Source organism: Oryzias latipes, chromosome 5 (genome assembly GCF_053564925.1).
Source record: "Oryzias latipes strain Hd-rR chromosome 5, Olatipes_Hd-rR_3.1".
In the NCBI taxonomy this organism is placed as follows: domain Eukaryota; kingdom Metazoa; phylum Chordata; class Actinopteri; order Beloniformes; family Adrianichthyidae; genus Oryzias; species Oryzias latipes.
The window spans coordinates 17,103,447-17,125,301 of NC_136241.1; the positions used below are offsets into that span (position 1 = coordinate 17,103,447).

The window sequence follows — 21,855 nt, forward strand, 5'->3', positions numbered from 1 at the left end:
ACTCCAGGCAGCCACCCACCCGGCCCACGGTTGGACCAGGGAGGAGCAAGGCAGGGGCCCGCCGCCCCCGCCCAGGAGGGGGACACCCCGGGGAAAAAGGGGGCCCACAAGGGATGTTGTAAACATGGCCCGACCAGGCTCAGCCACAGTTGGAAATTTGGCGGGGCACAGCGCCTAGGGGCAAGGACCAGAACCCACCCCCCAGGGACACGAACACCCCCGGCTCAGGTGTAATGTGAACCCCCCCCCGCACGGAGAGAGCACCACCGGGCCCAGGAAACCGGCACCCAAGGGACACGGCCGCCGTTGCCAAGGGCCCCGTACCCCCCACCAGGGAAGGGGCAGGGGACAGATGGTCATAGGTCCCATCTTCCTTGCAAAATGTGTGTGCGTGTGTTTGAGAAGATGCGTGTGTGCATATGTGTGTGTTTATTATTATTAAATGTTTTTTTTAAAACATTGAAACAAAAGAAAAAGTTACATTTTTACGCTCATGCATGAGCGTAAAAAGGGTGTGACCTTTTGACCTCTGACAAAGCCGAATTAAAAGGACATTTATTGAGCCTTTTCAATAGTGGCTTTTTAAGTATTTCCTGAATAGGGGACATTTTGCCACAGAACATTAATCAGTCACACACCTGAACAAAAACTTAGCTTGATGCCAATTTCTTTCAACAAACACTTAAAGATCAACTCCACAGTCAGTACACAGATATTACCACTAGAGGTCCCGAGCGACCAGCTTTTCTGGGACCATCTTCAATTTTAAAGGGGACTCCAAAAGACTTTCTGCCTGTTTGAAAACCTAATCTTTAATCCAGTAAAGTTCAATGATTTCTGCTCAGAAACAAATGTAGTCACAATGAGTCGTGATACAATTTGTGCAAAACCTCATTTGTTTATTGCTGTTTGTTTCTCAGCTATGCATACATTTACAGATGACAGTAGTTTCCATTGTTTCCTGCCTGGTCTGTCTTTTACTTTTTGCTTCCTTCTACACATTACAGGAAATACTTCAGCAATGGAAAAGAAAAGTGGCTTTACTGTGTACATTTTTGATCAGTTTTTGTTTGTCTTTCATTTATCTCACTGACAGCTGCTCAAACAGGTTATTAGTTACAGGTAGTCTTAAGAACTACTATATTTCTATCAAAGTAGCAGTTTTTTTTAAAATTTTGCAGCTGAAACTAAGAAAAAAAAGATCCGTTGACTGGAAACTAACTTTCCACTTCTGGTACTTGTTCACTTCAAATGACAACTGGCAAAGGTATCACATTTTAAAAACTGCCAGAGGGTCGAGCAAAAGCTTCCTTTAAAAATAAAGACTTAACTATAATGATGATAAAATAGTTTATTATACAATCACAATTTGAGTCCTGTGTGACTTTGACAGGAAGTATGATTGTTTAAATATTTCTGCAAAAAAAAAAAGTACAGAGTTGTGAGAAACCTAAAGAAAAAAAAAGGTCATTAATAAAACTCAACTTGAAGAACAACTGTTTTAGAAACTATTAAAAAAATGAATATGCACAGCAAATTATTTGCTTATTTGTGTTCTGCTTTTATTTTTTACATTACTTTTGTCTCTCTGAGGCTGAATGCTGTGCCGCAAAACAACGTCTGAATGCAAAAACATTTTTTTTTCTAAATTAAGGGAAATGTCTTGTGTTGCCGAACATAAAAACAATATGGGAACATATTTTATTAATATTGTTGCTTTTGTATTATTTTTAAAACATCATTAGTGTTGCATCAAACTAAAAAAAAAAAGAATACAGGATTTATTTAGAGTAGTTGTCACTTTACTGTTTATCTTATCACATTGGATCCTAAACTCTAACAATATGAAAGCAAAGGTTGCGTAAAGCTGCGTGGGCAGGAAACATTTTTTGTTTTCAGTTTTATTATAGAATTCACCACTTTTAAAAAGCAAAAATACAAGTTATCACCACAGAGGGGTTTGATGATATCAGTGTCGTCTTTTGAACTTTTGTGATGAGAAACATAGTAAAGAAGGAGCTGCATCCTGCAGCTTGGGACGTTCAAGGACACGGCGTTCATCTGTTGACGGTGAAAATGCATGACGTAAAACAAAAGCTGCAGATGGGGGAGGGGTTTGCGTTGAGCTTCATCAGAAAAGCGTTGTTGTTTTTTTTAGTCTGAGTCACGTGAAAAGATAAACAGTCAGGTTAGGCAAACAATAAAGCAGTTTGTTTATTTGAATCTGTGAAACCCTTGTGCTATCCGAGGCACTTTAACGTTGGGAGTTGGGTCATCTAGACCCACTAGACAGTGCGCTGAACTTTTTTTCTTCAATGATTTGTGATCTTCACTGGTGTCCATGGATTACATGAAATCTTTCCACCTTTATCCACCTTTGTCATGGTAGGAATAACACCTCAATGTAAGGGTGGGGTCATCTAAGATAGCACAAGGGTTAATCTCTATGCATTCATTGGGTTCTGCAGCAGGACCAGCAGGACGTGTGCTGCTCACGGCGCCCACACAGAACAGCCTCCTCGCTGCTGCAGCAGCCAGCCGCTTCTAAAGCACTGACTGTGGCGTTGAGGACAGTCAGTGCACATCTCTTCCCACCTTTCATTTTAGGGGTTAATGAATCAAGTGAGAGTCTATGGTCTAAAGCATTTTTCCACCTCCACCTGCTCCTCCTCCGTCTGTCATCCCTCATACTGGGTGAACAAACTGGTACACCAGTCTCTGGGACACATCAGGCTTCCTGATGATGCCCTTCTTGTAGTACTGACGAATGGAGCGGCTCAGCTTGTCATAGTTCATGGCGGGTCGGTTCTTCCTGAGCCCCCACAGTCTGGCCACATGAGCTGAGTCTTCGATTTTAAAAATACCTGACCAGACACAAAACAAGACATCAAATAGACGTCAAACACGCACGGACAAAAATGGCTTTTAAAGTTCATTTTTGGTTTTAACAATTCTGTAAAAATGTTTTATATAGTCTATAAAATCTGTTTTTATTGTGAACCTTAATCTACTTGTTAATTTACACTAGCAAAAAAACATTAGTGAAGTTTGCAGCTGAGTTGGAGTTTGAAAAAAGAAACTAATTTCATAAAAGCATCTAACAAAATCATAAATTAGAAGGGCCATATATGAGTCTAGATACTCTGATTATGTGGATTACCATGCTGTACTAGTAATGCAAACAGAATCTGAGAAAAAAATGAAAACAAATGAGGTCCAGATGATAGTAGATTTATTATCTACAACACAGAAAGTTTCTGTGAAGGCTGGAACTGTAAAGTTAAAAAAAAAACGTCGAAACATCTCCAGTAACCAGGAGTTCTGGACCTCCTGATGAAGCAGCCAGTCTTACGAAATTGACACAAAGGTATCTGAAAAAAGTCTTTAGCGGGATTTTGGACAGGCTCTAGTGGAATAAACCAAATCACTTTCAGGGATGTCAAACCCCAGTCAATATTTTAGCCATAAGAAGCAACAATGGCAAATAAGTTGGAAAACATGTAAGACATCAGCCTTCGAGGCCTGGAGTTTAACACCAGTCCCTTAACCTAAACTTATTTTGTTACATTATATTTTGTTGTATCTTTGGCTAATGTTAAACTACACATGTAAAGTTCTCTTTTTATTTTAAAGTTCTTAAACTCAACAGTTTTTCACTCAGTGTTTACCTTTCTTCGTTGAAAACTGTCCAAAAAAGACAAAATAGGCAACAACAACAACAAAATCTCACATTTGAACTGCTATGGTAACTCCTCTGTACCTTTTTCTTTGTTGAGCCAGCGGATGCAGCGTCCATAGTTGTGCGGTTTGAGCAGGAGCTCTCTGAGGAACTGCCACAGGTGAATGGGTTGTCCTGAACATGACGAATCTGCCTCGGACCACAGCTCCTCGCTGGCTGCACGACAAATGCCAAACATTTGACCTTCAGTTCAGAAAGCCACAAACACCAAGTTTGCAAGGAATAAAAGTATTACAGGATTTCCTTAGGGGGAAAAAAAGGGGGGGGCGGACGGAAACGGAGCCTATTTAAGCACTTATTGGTACATTGTAATTACAGAAAAATGAATGGGAAAGTAGAAACTTGCTTTTACATGACATTTTTTATGTTTTAATGAAACCAATCTTACCAGTAGTTTTGTTGTCTCCAAGTGAGCACCTCTCTTTCATCCAAGCAGCTTAAGACAAAAAACATTCAATTAGCACTGAGATGAAGCTTCTTCTTTAAATATATCCAATGATCAAATCATGGGGACAGTAACCAAACATTACAGTCATCCCAGTTGGTGCCAAACCAATTAATATGACTCTGGTACCTGACTTCCAGATGTCCAGGTGTGCGTGGAGCGTGTCTCCACACTGTGGGGATCGCTGGCGGAATTCCTCCTCACTCATTGCACACAGATCCTTCCCAGTCAGCTCCTGGAAGGCTTTTCCTGCATGAGGCAGTCTGTACAGGTGTTCGGTCCAGAGCAGCCACTTCTGAACGTTCCCCATGTTCCACTCCATTGGGTCTAAAGAGTAAAAAGAATTTAGATCCTAACTTCTTTCAACCAGTGTGCCACGGCATGCTGGTAGAAAAACACAACCTTCGCCTTTTCTTTTCCAACTTGAAATTTTATGACGTTTTTCTAAAAAAGGTGATAGTTTGTGTCTGTTTATGTTTGCATGTTGGCTGTAACCGGTAGGGTACAAGGATTGTCTTATAGGCCATTTTGACCCGTCAGCTATAAAAGTTCAATAACTGCACAAAAACTCTCACAAAATAGTTGATAGTAAATGTTTGCCACAGAGTCAATGCAACATTTTGTTATTTTGTTGGGTTTCTTTTATAATTCACTTCTTAAAAAATATATTTTTAAAAAACTGTTGACAAAGATATTCCAAATTACTGAACGGTTTCTTTTTCCATTTCATCACAATTAATTCAGGAGTAATTTCTTCAGATTTATATAAAAACAATAAGTCTTTTAGTGTGTATAATTTTGGGTTAAAAAAGTTTAATAATGTTGTTTTTATATTGTGTAAATATAAGACTGCACATGGGTTAAAAAACATTTTGAAATAGGGTTGGTCATGCCTGTGCAGAATTAATTTTCATTTTTACTTATTTTTAATCCCCTGCATTTTGTTGCAGATATATAGTAGCAAAATCCACTAAAGCCACCAAATGAGGGCGTTTTTATGTGACTGTAATTTCAACCAGAAGCACAGATAACTTCTTGGGTTTATAACAACTCCAAGTCCTGCGACGCAGGCAAAAAAAAACTTCCTTTGTTTGCTTTAAAGGAGACCTCGCCCTGCCGACTGTGTACATGCCCGCTGGCAGAGTACAACCATCACTTTCACAATCCAGGAGAACTCCTGCAAAAAGGTCAGGATTAAACAGATCCTGGAGCAGGCAAACAGGGCAAACACAGCTCTACGTAGGTAAATACATGATTTAGGACTTCTGTCATCTTGCTGGGGCTGTCCACACAGAAATGTGTTGATTTTAGCTGTGAGATCCAGTAGCTTAAGAGTCTTTGAATCAATATATCTTTATTTGCAATCAATGAGTAACACTTTTTCTTTCTTTGTCAGTTATATGCGTTGATAATGCCAGGCAGCTCCTGAAAATGACTAATTGTGGCAGCAGGTGTGGTGCAGACCAGCATACCTGGTGTGATGTTAAGCAGCTTGCAGGCTGTTTCGATGTCCTTCAGTACTTCTCCCACAACCATGCTCTGCACCTGCTCCAGAGATCGCTCCTCCACTTGCCGCTCCAGCTCAGGAGAGAGTCCCTGCTCCTGGCTGTCAATCACTGGACACTGCTCCGGCTCCTCCCGACTCTCCATGCGAGTCATGGGAAGAGCCAGCGCCGGGGAAGCCTCTGACAGTTTGACCAGCCATGCAGCATCTTCAGTGAAGAGCATGTCAAAGCAGGAGAAGTAAAGGCCTCCTCGCTCCAAGGCTTCCATGTTTGGTTTGGTCTCCCCCAGGTCCCATTGTTCTCCACTGCCTCTGTTTCTCTCCATGAGGGTGAGGGAGTTTTCCGTCAGTCCAATCCGGGGTCCATACACTGCTCCTTCAGACAAACTGCCCACAAGGTTTGACATAACGTCCACCTGAAAGTGCACAATCACAAAGAAGAGACTCCTATTATAAAATATTTGTGCATAAACACTCACAAATAAACACAATGTGAAGCTGACAAGAGTGGTCGGCAGTTTTCCAAGAAGGTGGCATTAAGAACTGACAAGAGAATGTACTGCTGGATGCTTTATAAGGACCCTGTAGTCTAATGGAGAGACCAGGGAGAGAGTGAAAACACAAGCATGTGGCAAAATGGATTTGACTGAGTCTCTTATTTGAGGGTCAGTGGTCCAGAATGGTTCATAGCTTGGGGGTAGCTAACTTGTATTAAGACCTGAAGCAGATCTACCACCTGCCTTGACTTTCAAGGTGCCGTCTCTGCAGCTCTCTGTCTCCACTGTCAGCTGGAGATTTTAATCAGCAAGTCAGACGTTGAGGAAAATGCACAAAACATGACGACAAGCTGAAAATCTTTCACACAAAGCCTGGATATTCAGATGACTCCTTCCTAGCAGAAGATCATCATGCAGTTAAAAGGGAAAATTTATGGGCATAAGGACTGTAATCTTGGATATGGTACCATTAAGGTGTACCCACCACAGCTGGCATATGGGAAATTACACTGCTGTCGCAGGGGGAGGTTATCAGGTAGTGAATGAAGCAGCTGTTAAGGAAGCATGTTTCCACACAGCACATGTTCAAGGAAATACCTGAATGTCTTTTTTTTGGGAGGACAAACAATTAAAGTCACATAAAGTTACATAACTTTATAATAAACTCCCAGGTCAAAAGTTGCTAAACTCAGGAGGAGAACTCAAGATGAGAATGTCAGGGATAAAACTTTGTTTTTCAATAGATCCATTCACCAAACATAAAAAGACTTTTTTTTCTCTTCTTCCTCCTCCTCTAAACTTCCCATAAACTCTTCTTTCGGTACGAGAAGGGTCAGGCCAAAAGCGGCTGCTGCTGGGTGTCTTTTCTGCTCGGCAACAGCTTGCACTAAACCCATTAGCAAAGCAAATTTAGCTATATTACCTTCTTCCAAAAGGAAGAGAGGGCACCAGAAAGAAGACATAAACTCCCTCCCCCAGAGAGAGAGGGATTAAGGCTCTCACTGATCTCTAAATGAGTTTGGTCAAGATGCTGATATTCATTTCAGGGGCATTAGAGCTTGCTCCATTTACTGAGAAAAGTCCAGCTTTGACACAGGGAAAAAGGAGTCCCTCCATGCAGGCATCCAGTCTGCAAAGCTGATTGGTTCCCCCCATGCATGCTTGGTCTCTTTAGGTAAGTATTTGCCATTTTGGGGTTTAAGTAATATTGTAAGAAAAATAAAGAGAAAAACCAAAGACTAAATATTGTTAGATTTTATCTCTGACATTAAATCTGTGAAGAATGCAAAAATTACATTTTCCTGTCATGCATGTTTTAAAAAACTGCAGGTCAGTCCACGCATGGTTTAAAATCAATTGAATTGACTATGTATTTAAACAGTTCTGCAAATAAAATAAAAACTAATGTCATAATATTCCAAATTGCAATGATTAAAGCTCACAACTGAGGCGTGAGTGCATCTTTAAAGCTGTGGTAAGAGTCATCTGAGCGCTCTGCGGCTGTTGTTTGACTACAAAGTTAACAGAGTGTGCACAGTCAGGCGTCACTGTTTGTACTGGTATGCAAGAAAAGTCTCTTTTTTGTTTCCCTGTTATTGTTGCTAATGTGAAACGTCGCCTTCCTTAGAAAGTAACAGTTTAAACTATTAGAATATTGTCCTTTTGATAAGGAATCTTCCACGGAAAATGAAAATGAGGTTGCAGAAAGTCTTCTGCTTTAAAGAAATATCTTTGCATCTGTTGATTTCAGCCTTGGGGCATCTTCACTGCCAAAGAGAAAAGTGCAGCTGTTTTTTTTCACATTGTAAATTACTTCTGGGTTTTACAAGGAACTTTGTGAGATACTTTGTTTATTTTAAAACCTCTACAGCTCCTATTGCAGTTTCTTATCTGTTAAGGCCCATTCATATTTGCACTGGATTTGGTTCTTTCTTGTCACATTTGTGCATGTCAAATTAGATTTCAGTAGAGACCAGTTATTGTGGGTGGGTGTGAGTGAGTGGATAGTGGGGGTGGGGAGGGGTGAAGCGCCAGCAGATTCATTTTTGCTGCTAAGTGCACTGGCATCTGCCCCACTCTCTTGGAAACTGCACAACTGTGAAGACTCTGCTGTTAATCAGACTCACTGTTGACTGGGGGGTGTTGGGGGCTGTGGACAGGGAGTCCCAAGTGACTTGGGAGGGGATATATATTAAGAAATAAAACTCATAAACCTGCAAAGAAGTCGACCTGAATGGTTTCCAACTGGAATAAAAATTTAAAGATGTCCAGAAGACATGGATTTTTTTTATAATATTGGAAGTCATCTAAATACATTTTTCCCTTAACACCTAAGTATATCAAAGTATGCAGCATGTTGGAGTTTTTGAACTCCAACACTTAGTCTGCTAATTTTTGATTTTTTTTCTTGTATTACTCACACATCACCCAAACTAAAGCATTGAAGCTGTTAATAAAAACTGACAGTATTTCAACAAACCTGCATCATGATAACCACAGTCTTGGGGGAAAAGTTAATTAAAAAAGTAAATAAAGTACTTTTTAAAAACTTTTTCACAGCAACATTCTGAAAACTGCTATCAGTGGTGCTTATTGGTTTGAAATATATTTCTATCATCCTACTCTAACTGGGAAGTATATGGACTGCATCTCCAGAAATTTCCTGCTACATATTCCTAGTCTGGTCCAGTTGAAATGTTCAGGAACTCATATTCATTGCTGTGATCTGGGATGAGGAACAAAATCATTTTCTGAAGTCTTCATTTTTCTCTTTCTCCTACATTTCTCATTTAAACTATTATCTCATAGAGAGAAGATTTTTGCAGTGCATCTTTGTTCCAGTTTGACTGCAGATAGGGTTTTTGGCTTTTTTCAAAATAATCCATGCAACGTCTGTGACAGAACACTGAACTGATGCACAGAAATACTGCTTTGTGCATAGCAGCCTCATTCAGAAAACATTCAGTAAATTATCTTTTCAGAGGATTTTTAAAGGCTTGGAGATTCTTTTTCGCTCATTCCTTCTAACCCCCACATTTGGCTAAGTACTCCTCCACATCAGTAAAGAGGACAACTCTTAAATAAAGTAAAATAAATAGTAAAGATATCTTTCCACCAAGGTCCTAAAAGATCTATACAGGGCTAAAACTCTAAATGATTCATGGGAAAAGACCTGCATTTTAGGAGCACATTTAATTCTATTCAGTTTTTTTCCCCTCTTTTTACGGTAGTCATGATTACAATCGCAACTAAATCTAACATTTGAAATGTCTAATCTTCTGGCTGCTCTAAATAATTTTTTATTTATGAGGAGTTGCAGAGCAGGTTTTGAAGTACTAGCAACAACTTAAATCTAAAAGAGATTGCGTGAAAAGCAATGTGTGCCCTCTCATCTACAGGAACAAAGACAACAGACCCAACACACGTCCTTCGGAAGATTCGTCTGATCATTTATATTGTAATTTTTGATGCACACAGTGTTTTGATTTGTTTTGTTGTCTTAGCATATTTTTTTCTGCTCTTAAAGTCAGTAAGATATTAATTAACAAAAGGTTTTAGAGCAGTGTGAAAATCATTTTAATCTGTAAATTACTAAAAGTCGAAAAGTTGTTATAAAAAACAAAAGTTTCCCTAAAAAGCAGCTCAGTTTATATACACAATAATAATATATATATATATATATATATATATATATATATATATATATATATATACATATGAAATAAAATCAGGAGTTGAACTCACCTCAGCAGAGATGCTTCAGCTGCCCCTGATGCAAACCCTTGGTAGGATGGAAACAGTGCTGGTCCTGGTCTCACTTTAATTGGGATGCCTGGATTCAGGATGGAGGTGCAGCAGGTACCAGGCCCACCATTAGTCTGCTTCACTCTGATAACTGTTATTTAGCCTATAGATTAAGGCCTGAAATCCTTCCAGGCTTTTTGTCAAAATTGCTCTAAACCAGAAAGGAAAAGCCTAAAGCACAACAGCAAACTAAACCTCCAGAGAAAGCACCTGCTAAGGGTGTGTACCCAGGGTGACGGAGCGAGCGTAAGTGACTCAGTGACTGAGTGTGCAGGAATTCCTGCACCATTGACTGCAATTTTCCTTTATAGGGTGGCCATGTTTACTTATGTATACAGCCCAGCTCGTTTGTGTGTTGGTTTGTGTGTGTCTGTGCCTATGTGTGACTGAGGAGAAAGTGTCTGCTTCCAGATTAGTTTAAAGCTTAAACTCAAGTGGTTGACCTCAACCCTGAGGTCAAACAATTGTAAGTAATTAAAGATAAATATCAACTTTAACAGGTAAGTGCTTTCATGCAACAAGAGTAATCTCGTGCAAAAAAAAAGAAGATGTTTTCTGTCTTCTGTCATTTCTGTCATGTGTTCTGCTATTTTTAGGCACACTTTTTAATCAATAAAAGCTTTTATCAGGGCAATAACATGTATGCTCAAGCATTTACCAGAATATGAATGTCACTTGTTGATTTTCTCTGTCTTCTTTTCCTTCTCCTCCAGGGAAATCATGCATGTTACGGGGGTTGCTGGTATTGTCACATATAACCCCTCTACATCCATCTTTATGGTAGGTTTTAGGGGTAGAGGTAGAACAGTCAACCTTTTATCGAAGGATAACAGGTTTGGTTACTGCCTTGCCCGCCCACATGGCAAAATGTCCTTGGGCAAGACACTGAACCCTACATTGCTTCTGGGGCTTGAGGTGGTGCCAGAGTAAGGCAGCAGAATCATCATCAGTGTGTGAAGGTGTGCGTAGGTGAATGGGACTGTAACTGTAATAAAAAATAAATGGTAAATATTTCCCTCTAGTAAAAACACCACAAAAAACAATAGAGCTCAAGATGCCATGCAGTCTTGAGCTTAGCTCAAGAATCGTATAGAGTGTTAGGGAATGAGTGGCTGCTCTCCCCACACACACATTACCACTACTGGTAGATGTAATGAAGAGCTTTGCAAGCAGTAATGTAAAGCACACCACCATTGGACTTTATAGCAGTGGAGATGCATTCTTTGGAATGACGAATCACACCTCTACATCTGGTACCCTGATGGACTAGTTTGGTGGTAAGGCGTAGTTTGAGTTTGGCGGGACTAAAGGTGGACATATTGAAGACTCTGCATTAAAATGGGATGTTGCTCAAATTACTAAAAATTACTATAACTTTAAAGGAATGGTGTTGATAAAACGTAAAATAGGCTTCTATGCAGCTGTTTTAAGTTTCAGACTGAATTGTTTGTGTTAGTGCAGGTTTCCCAGGATAACCTTAGATTGTGACATAATTGTTACTTTTTGTCAATAACTGTAAATAATTGAATCTGTTAGTTCAAAAGGGGCCTAAGTCCACAATTTTTCAAAATAGAGATATTATATGTTCTATGGTCTTCAAGGGAAAAGCTATCTGATTATGTGCAAAAAAGTCCCAAGTCCGTTGTAATGTATTGACTATGCTTGAAATTTAAAACGCATTGAGTGCAAAATTCCTGGACTTGGGCCTCTCTTGCATGGGTTTTGCTTTATCCCACAGATGGCAGCACTAGTTATCCAATATGGCAGCACCCCTGTTAAATTCAAGAAGGGCCCAAGTCCAGAGACTTTATTTTGCTAGTCCTCTGAAATTATAAAAGTGAGGTGCTTCATGTTATAGCATTTGTAAGCTGTGAACTGGTGCTAAATCTGGGTAAAGGATTAATCATTTGGTGTAGCCTCTCTTTGAGCTATGCAATTAAAATCATTTCCTGGAAAAACAAACCTGTTGGACTTGGGCCCCTTTTGAACTAACCGAGTCAATTGCAATTCCATGGCTGCAGTTTGTGCAATAATTTCTCCCTTATGTACAGCTGTCTTTTGTTCAGTTAAAGATTTCTCAGTAGATGGTCTGAATGGCTTTGCAATGAACCATTGAGGACCTGGACCAATCGCAATACTACACTATGTTATGGTAACATGGTTAGTTTATTTGTGACAAAGTTTAGCATTAGTTAAAATTTATCTTTATTAATACTGTTGAAACTGCTGAAACAGAGACAAAAATTAGCAAGACATGAGTATGACCTGTTCTGAAACCCTGAACCTTTTTTTTAACCCTTGTGCCATCCTATGACATTGACGTGTTCTCCCTACCATGACAAAGGTGGATAAAGGTGGAGATGATTTCATGTAATCCATGGACATCAGTGAAGATCACAAATCACTGAAGAAAAAGGTTCAGAGCACTGTCTAGTGGGTCTAGATGACCCAACTCCCAATGTTAAAGTGCCTAGGATAGCACAAGGGTTACACATGATACACCTCTGCAGTGTAATTTTAGCTTGTCTTGTTAACTGCTTATTCTCAATACAGGCAGATTCTGTTTGGCCTTCTGTTTTACTTCCTTGACTTGCTAAACTAATGCAAATAACTTAAGGAGGCAACAATGAACTATGACTGTCTCACATGCATACCTAGGAAACCTGATCATAGCTCAGGAATAGAATGAGCCATTTCAGGACTTTTTTGAAATTCAGTGTCAACTTTTATTGGTTAAAGAGAACCTTTTTGAAAACATTCATGGTCATTAACAGATATAATAATCATTTAAATACAAAACAATTAGATAACTAATTAACACATTTTGATTACAAACCAGCTAAAATGCAGGAGCAGCAAGTGTTTGCTTTACAGTTTGCAATGTAAGGTGCTTGATTTATTGAGTAATGAATTCCCCTTTAGAGGTATAACATTGCAGAAATGCCAAAGTGTATGCTTTTTTTTTTTGAAATCCTGACCTTAGATAGACTGAACCTGCAGGTCCCAGAGGTTCTAGACACCAAAACTACATAAAAAATGCATCTCAAAACTACTGCATGTGTATTTAAAAAAAAAATCATATTTACCTTTATTAGTACCCTATGGCACTTTTCACAATAGCCCAATTGGTTCACATTGGAGGTTGTTTTGCAGGTCTGAGGGCTCATATTACCTCAGGTGAGGACCAAACTAGTGAGTGCAGTTCTAGCTGTAAATTCAGCTTCAAGAGTGAGTGAACCTTGTGCAGTGTGAATACAGACAGAGAATTCGGTGAACCAAAAATTATTCAAAGGAAATAATTGCTGTGCAACATCAATCAAAAAAACCCAACATGAAAAGGAATTAAATCAAATAGATCTGAAAATGTCATGGGGTGCTTGATGATTTTTGTCACAGTAAAAGGACTAGTTAGAGGAAGAGACCAGGCTTGAGTAAGGAATTTGAATGTCAGATAAATAAGCTTAAACAAACTGTAAAACAAGGTGGAAATAATAAAAAGTGTGACAAAGCTGTTGACATTGCAATGATGAAGTGACAGCCATACATGTAAAAGCACTGAGGATAATTAACTTAAATGAAGACAGCAGAGGATAATTAACAACTTAAATCTGGTGTAACTGTGAAGGAGAAAAGACAGAACCGGAAAACAGAACATGACAAAATCCAAGAAAACATATTTGAAATCAAACAAGGCAAACAAAAGGGCTTAAGCCTTGGACATGATGCTAAATCCACTCACGTATAAAATCAGACCATTTAACCATTTAACAAACCATTCCTTTTTTAAAAACATTAGCATGCCTCCTCCAATCTAACAGGGCTCTTTTAGTGTGAAAAATTCCTTTCATGTGATTGGCTAATTAGAAATTTGCGTTAACAAACAGTTGGACAGTTGTGTCTAGAAAAGCCAGTGAGCGTATATCTCTTTTGTTTAGCCTCTTTAGTATTTTGATTGATTCCAAATCCTATTAAAATATTCTAGTTCATTTCACCTGGTAGATCCAATTTCAAATAAATTTCAACATACATATTGGCTTTATGCGGTAACTGATGGAAAATAAAAATGAGATTTCATCACCCAAAACAAGGAAATTATCACAGTTTCGGTCACTGATTATGTTTTCCTAATGGCAACAGGTTCTACAAAGTGTTTGTGCTTTGGTTTCACAATGACTAGTGAAAACAGAAATCCATTGTCCTCCAAGATCCTTATCGCTGTAATGCATCCTGTAATGTTGACTTCAATATGGTTGGAGCACTTCTAATCAGATGTGAATCCTGCCAAACTGAAAGAAGCTGATGTAGGCATCAGGACCACCACTGAAGGCAGCTGTGTCTAAAACAAATCCTGAAACCTTGCACATGGACACAGAGCAAGACTAAGTAAAATAAATAAATAAAATAACTGGCCTGATAATGCAGTGAGCTCAATTAAAATCAAAACAACTGGTTTAAAGTATCTCTTCACAGTTTTTATAAATTATAAATTTTTAAAATGATAGTCAATGCTCCTTTTTGGGACCATCCTCGAGTGGTCATTTGAAGAACAGCAACACTTGAAACTTGAGAATGGAACTCTAAGGGTTTGGGGTTTGTTTATTTTTCTGCTCAATCGTCTTTAACCTTTGTGCTATCCTAGGCACTTTAACATTGGGAGTTGGGTCATCTAGACCCACTAGCCAGTGCGCTGAACCTTTTTTCTTCAATGATTTGTGATCTTCACTGGTGTCCATGGATTACATAAAATCTTTCCACCTTTAACCACCTTTGTCATGGTAGGGAGAACACGTCAATGTAAGGGTAGGGTCATCTAAGATAGCACAAGGGTTAATCAGAAAGACGGTTGAGCGATGTAAACTCTAGTCAGGATGGCCATCTCACTTCAGACTGCAGTACTGCCACTCAGAATCTACGAGTGACCATCTGCCTATTTGATCCATGTCTGTGTTTTTACACGTTATTCCCCACCTGCAGCATCTTTATCCTCCCTTTAGCTGGCAAAAATAAGCTGGGTTTTTTTGTTGAGAAATTGACTAAATATTTTACATGCATAAGCTATTGTTGTGAATCACATATCTGGTACAGTCTTCTTTGTGTGTTTGGTTAGGTCCATCAAGGTTTTTGTTTGTCCTTTTAGTCATGCCCTGCTCAATTAAGGTTACAGTGAGAATTTGCTGCACTTTCTTTGAATTCATGCCATTTAACCCCATTAAAACATTTTTAATGTCATTGTTTCTATTTTTATTTTATTTTTTGAATTAACAATGCCAAAACGTAAAGTTTAATGTGTTGGTAATCATTTGTGTTGTAATTGAGTTGCACACAGATCCCAGAAAATTTGATTTACACATAAAAGGATTTCTCTATGTGACTGCAAACAGCAACCTGTGCAAGCTTTTTTGTGCTTTCAGGGGGACAGAATAAACATAAACCTTTCAGTGCTGCACACAATCAACTTCTCTTTCAATTCTAGAGGAACATACCGTAAAATTTGATGAGACACTTCACATAAAATCAAACAGGAAGATTTTTACAAGGAAGACGTGTTTGTTTACCAATGCTTAGAACCATATCCTTTGCTCCAAGAAAATTTGCATGGCAGTTAAAGGCAAAGCTTTCCAAGATGCCAACAGTGATCCATGGAAATCTTAATTTTAACAATGACAGCAGGTGTCCCTACTTAAAACAAATATCAGTGACCTGCCTGTTGGGTCTTAGCAGTGTAAATAAATGCTCATAAATACCTCAATGTGATCTTTTGGAATTATTCGTTCTCATTGTAATCTTGACAGCTCATCCAACGGTTTCAGGGGTAATAGCAGTTGCAGCCAAACTCAACTGACTGAAACTTAGATTTTAAACTGTTGAATGAGATAAATCTCATATCTTATTACAGTCAGCTGCAGACTAGATGTAATTTCCAGAAATACAGTAAAAAAAGGTTGTAATGGTAATGCAAGACTTTTTTATATTAAAAACTTCAATGCTGCACTTTTTTAGACAGTGTGATGTATCTCCTATGCTTTTTCAGCTTTTTTCCCTTCCTGGCATTTAGGCAAATGGCCCAATCATGACTCAGCCTGTGAAGCAGTTGGTGCACCAGCCACATGCCTCAGCTTGCAGATGATCAGAAAAAAGCAGATTTTAGTTGAAAGCACTAAGACAGCATTTAATTGTAAACCCAGAAAAGCTTCAGATGACAAAGAAACAACTTCAACAAGATTGTGTTGAGGTATTTGCATGATTGACATTATTCATGTCACATTTTTCTGTCAACAATCAATGTGGCTTAATGTTTATTCTGGCAGATTGTATCTAAAACGCAACAATTTGGGGCTAAATATCAATTTATTAGGCACACTTTGAAAGGGGTTTGACCTTATACAGTTCCTTTTGCATGGTTTTAGCAGGTATTAAAAACATTCTTACGCATTTTGATGTGTATCCAAACTAAAGTTGTTTAGAATATGTTGGCTGCACATCTGTGATGTATATCTACTGTTCCACCAAGGTGCTGATGAACTGACCCGCGGTGACGGTGCAGGACTTTGAAGTTCAGGTATCTCTCATGCTCAAAAAAACAGTTTGAGATCATTTGTCAAGTAGAGCATTATCCTTCTGGAAGTAACAATGAAGTACACTCAATCTTGTGATATCTCCAAAAAATCATTTATTCTGTCATTTTATAACCCTTGCAGCACCTCGTGTTCAAATCTGTCTGCAGAATATAGAAAAGATCCTGTTTTCTTAAATGTATTCCATTAAAAGGTTCCATCAGCTATGATCTGCCAAAAACAATGATATGCATCTCACTGGAAGCATTTCAAACTTCAGATAAAATCACGTTTGACTGGGACATTAAAAAAATGAAACCAGAGGGAAATACCTAAACCATAAATGTGGTTTTTCGGTTGGTTTGAGAACAGCAACTCCTGTGGTTCAAAAAAATAAAAAGTACACAGAAAAAAGAGAAACATTCAAACATCAAATAGCATAGATAGAAATAGTATGTTTTTGTTGTGCTTATCAGTGTCACCCTCAATATACCCTTCCCTAATCTGTCTCAGGTTGCCTGGGACTCTCAATACAATGAAGTGGGTTTTGAGTAAATGAATGCAAAAACAGGCTTTCAGGTCAGTTTAGTATGTATCACTTTAAAATAAGATGAAGCTTAAAATCTGAAAACATCTCTCAGCAGAGACTGGCCTGGTACATTTCCTATGTGTTTAACCCCTCTGTGAAGAAATGATTTGTCATGAAAGCAATTGCTGAGGATCCAAAAGTAGGAGACTGAAAACCTGGTGTCAAAATATAAAAAACTGTGAGAACTAAAGTAGGACATTACCGAACGGAAACTCCCCCAAACTGACAAAACAGAAGCTCTGATGAAGACCAAATAATTATTAATTGAGTCACAGAAAACCAGATATTTCGAAACAGAAACATGGTGCAATCTCTAACCAGAGTCATGTTTTAGCTAGAACTGCTCTAATGGTGGATACGGGCGAAAAATAGGCAAACCTGTACAGGGCACTCAAGTGGTCCACACGAAATATCAAGATTGTAAAACACTCTGAAAACCTGTAGGACGTAAATGTTCATGCACATTTTTTTCTACAGACATGCTGCAAGCGACAGGTCGTTGCTAACACATAACACATAGGGTAAGTAAAGGTGATGTAGGTGAGATACAGGCATATCGTACAAATTTTCATATTTTTTCAACCTTAAGCACTGAGCAGGGAGCCGGTTAGTGCTGTTCAAGTGAGAGGTGTACCCACCTTCAGCGCCTCGTGTCCTTTGGGCGCTCTGTGCTTGCACTCTGGCTGTGACAAATGTGGAAATTACATGACCAGACTGTTTGTGTAAGCATCCTGCAGGCATCTTACAAGGCGCTTGCGTATCACCTGCACACTCTGTGCTTGCAGCAATTGTGCACGGCCAGTCTGGAGCCAGAACTCGTACTTCATTGATGAAAGGAGTGCTGTGTACAAGGCACTGTACAACAGCATCACTTGTATGCATAACTGCATGCAACTTACTTTATCCTTAAAAAACATAGCACAATAGATTTGCCACATAGTTGGCAACTGTACGTTCCATTTTCATGACGTCCCACAAAGTGGCCACATGAGCCTGAAGGGAACTGCAAGACACACCTGTGCTTCCTTTAAGATGCAACCGCTCCTGTGTACGACTTTCAAAAATCCACAGCACATGTCAACCCCACTTGTGCATGGGAATAACCCATGCTATTTTAGGCACTTCAACATTGGGAGTTGGGTCATCTAGACCCACTAGACAGTGAACCTTTTTTCTTCAATGATTTGTGATCTTCACTGGTGTCCATGGATTACATGAAACCTTCTTCACCTTTATCCACCTTTGTCATGGTAGGGGGAACACGTCAATGTAAGGGTGGGGTCATCCAAGATAGCACAAGGGTTAAGGCGTAAGGTAAAAACAAAACTTAAACACTATCAGCACAGTGATTTTTAAAAAAAGGAAAAAGCAAAAATAATTGAATCACTACTGGTTCATAAATAATCCCATTAGCAAAACAAAATCTTTAAAAAGTGATCATAGCTAGTCTATGGCGCGTGCAAGTAATATTGACGATAAACATTTTCAACATCATAAAACGTTTTAGTCAAGTTTTATCTCACTAACTATGCAGGACTTTAGCATTCAGAGATTGCTTTCATTTGAAAAGAAATAAAATGGGAACAGCATTTTTGTCATAGTCTTTTGCAAATAAAGTAACTCTCCTGTTTGCTGACTCACCATAAAGATCAAGATTACCATTTCTTATGAACTTTTATTTAAGTGCAATATGGGAGTAGAAACTGGCCCATTAGGAAATGACCTTTCACTGTTTATTTGTACTATGAGATCCTAAAGCTATAAGCAATTTCCTCATACAAAAAAGTTGGCTCCTGCAGCCCATCATATACCTGCAGAGCTCCCCACCCAGACAAATAAAATCTCTAATCTAATCGTATTGACTTCTGTACACCACAAGATCCTCTATCAACCAGATGGTGTATAAAAACACACAGCTTCTTCCTGTGTTCTTTTTTTTTATTACAGTGCTCATTAAAAAGAGGGAAAATTTCTGAATCTACAATGAAGTAAAAATTATATTAAAGAAAAACTGTTTGTGTCACTGATGGGTCATGTTGCAATCTTGTGACAAAGACAAGACTTTCTTGTCTCAGATCAAGAAACTCAGAAATGAGTTTCTTGATCTGCTTTGTGGGTCCAATTGACTTAGCATTTACATAAAGCAAAAAATCTGATTTGTTTTTTCAATATATTTCTGCATTCATAATGACAAATAGTTTTATTTTTTTTCTCATTTTTATCCCACAAAGCCTAGAACAAAACTTAAACCCTCCAGCTCTATTACACATAAAGAATAAGTTCAAGTTTGGGTTACAACTAAAAGGTTGTTGGAGGCACCTGTGCGCATTTGATTCCTTCACTTGAACTTTCCTGAAGCCCTTAAGCTAAAACCTTGTTTGACTTGACAAAGATGATGGGCAGTTATCAAATACAAAACTATTGACTCAACTGTTGTGGGAGATAGCAGATATGATTCAGGTTTTGCAGAATTCATGCAGAGACAAAAGTCAATATTTGTCTTCAGTTACCCTGTCACTCTGTCTGCACAAGCCTCATTCAAATAAGTGCTGGAGGCCACCCACAAGCTCAGAAATGGTCTGTACTAAAAAAAAAAACAAGCCATGTGGTCGATTTGGTTATTAAAAGTGGACTTTTCTTTGATGGACCTACATATCATTTTAAGTACCAAGTTTTGTATTTGATTCAAATCTTTCAAATAATCTGCAGCTTGTAGCAGACAATTTTCTTTTAGAATCTGCTACAGAAGTAGAGCTCATCTAAAAAACAGAAGAAAAAACTAAAAACTGGAGTGTTTGTTTAAGTGCCTGCCAACAGTTCTATGGAAGCGGCTGCCTGTGTTGTGGTGTGTTTCTATCTGATGAACTGATAAAGATAAAAATGACTCAGGATATTGAAAAAAATGGTTTTGTTGTTGTTTCCTGTTATCTTAAAAGCCATTCAAATAAAACCCTGGACTAAAAGCACATATATTTTGTTTAAAAATGAGATGTTCCTGTGAATTTCTCTTTGCCTGCTTTTTGTTTTCTATTGCTAACTTATCTCTTCTGTTCTACAACAAATGTTCCTGGGATTTTTAGTTTGTGCAGTTTTCTGTATTAGAACACATGCTCTGAGAATGTGTGCGCATTTTATTCCTAGTTTCTTGCAGCAGCTGTTCCTTACTTTTTTTCTCCATCTTATAACAAATGTTCCAGGATTTTTTGTTTCCTCACCGGCTTACTTTTTCTCATTGCTGCTCCATCTTTTTGTCTTAAAAATGGATTTTCCAGTAACTTCTGCGCCACTCTTTTCTTTCCTGTCTTCTCAGAACCTAATTAGTCATGGCAGATGGTCAACCCGTATAGAACCTGGTTCTGCTGGAGTGTTCTCCTCATCTTTCATTTTGAGAGAGTTTTTTTAAACGTTTGCTCACTACAGGAGGAAACAAGCGCTTTATACGTATTTTTATTTGACCAGAATAAACAATCTGGGGGAAATTAAAAATTTGACACATTTCTTGTGGGTTTAATAAAATAAAGAATGAACGTTCCTCGACTGTGCTGCTCATCAGAAAAGGTAGATCCACTGAACATCAAAAGTGTGGAAGGTTTAGTTGATCCGTGTGTAAATAAAAACAAAGAAAAAAGACATTAGGTGTGACATTTCCTGTCATTAAACTACAAGTTGATGGGTCTTTCAACTAGACAAGGACCACAGCACACCTCGATGACAATGTGACTCAAAAAAAGAAAGAATATTCACATTAAAAAATCCATCACAAAGCTACTCTCTGACACTTTAAGATGTTTGTGAACACTACATTAGTTCAGTCAAAAAGAATGGAACACACTTCCAAAATCTTATACTGCACAGCAATACACACATTTTAATTCAACGTTTACCAAAATGAATGAAACAATGAGTCTAACATATTTGTGACTAAAATAAAATTAAACGTTTTGAAATTTTACCAAAAAGATTGAGGAAATCTGAGCAGGCATACAGTAAATCAAGGCCAAGTCAAATGTATACACCGGCACACAATGCATTTTTGAAAGAAAGAGTTATACATGGTTGAAATTGTATTTCACAAACACAGCGCTGTTTAAGCCTGTAACATATGAGTCCCAAAAATCAAAAATATGGCTAAAAATGTCTAAATGTTCACATCCTGGCTCATCCTTTCCCACAATTCTTTGTTGTAAACTTAAGGTGCTTAAAGCTTTATTGTTATAATCAGACATTCAGTATTCATCTCGCTCTTTGCCCTAAGACCTGCATTACACTAAAGCGCAGGCTCTTGTGGGGTGGCCGTGGTGCAGAGGTGGTTCGGTTGACCTCTGATCAGAAAATTGCTGGTTTGGTTCCTCCGCTTTCCTTGGGCAACAAACTGAATCCCACGTTGCTCCTGGTGGTTACAGGTTGGCACTAGTGCCATGCAGCAGAGCTTCCATCAGTGTGTGATCTTGTAAGAAGATTAAAAAAGCACTATATGAGTATTCACCACTTTCAGCTGCAAATCATTAAAACAGTTGTTTTTTTTCTTAGATTGTTAACATGTCATACTAAAATAATATGTTGGAGTTTTGCAGAACAGAATGATCAAAAACATCTTTTAGATTGGAAGAATTTGCAAATCAATCCACTTGTGTCTGTTGCTTTTTGACTTAAAAGATATAAATCAAATTCTAATCTCTGGCGAGTATATAAAAACCCATATAGGAAATGACACACAACCGAA

At 38.5% G+C, this 21,855-nt stretch overlaps 1 protein-coding gene across 1 annotated transcript; it reads right to left on the reverse strand.

Moving 5' to 3' along the window:
- Positions 1-878: 878 nt before the first annotated feature.
- spdef (SAM pointed domain containing ets transcription factor) lies at positions 879-10,270 on the reverse strand. The gene is made up of 6 exons (XM_023954970.2): positions 9,930-10,270; positions 5,657-6,104; positions 4,314-4,511; positions 4,128-4,175; positions 3,761-3,895; positions 879-2,864 (listed from the first exon to the last, which is right to left on the reverse strand). The coding sequence occupies exons 2-6, from the start codon at positions 6,093-6,095 to the stop codon at positions 2,686-2,688; spliced, it is 999 nt and encodes a 332-aa protein (XP_023810738.1). The 5' UTR covers positions 6,096-6,104; positions 9,930-10,270; the 3' UTR covers positions 879-2,685.
- Positions 10,271-21,855: the final 11,585 nt, after the last annotated feature.

What these genes read in the sequence shown, in the direction of transcription:
- spdef (XM_023954970.2), bottom strand. Translation starts at nt 6,095, where the DNA reads ATGTCAAACCTTGTGGGCAGTTTGTCTGAAGGAGCAGTGTATGGACCC. An exon ending in GCTGCTTAACATCACACCAG is followed by an intron (nt 4,512 to 5,656) that starts GTATGCTGGTCT and finishes TTTACTCTTTAG; the next exon opens with ACCCAATGGAGTGGAACATG. An exon ending in TGGAGACAACAAAACTACTG is followed by an intron (nt 3,896 to 4,127) that starts GTAAGATTGGTT and finishes TTTGTCGTGCAG; the next exon opens with CCAGCGAGGAGCTGTGGTCC.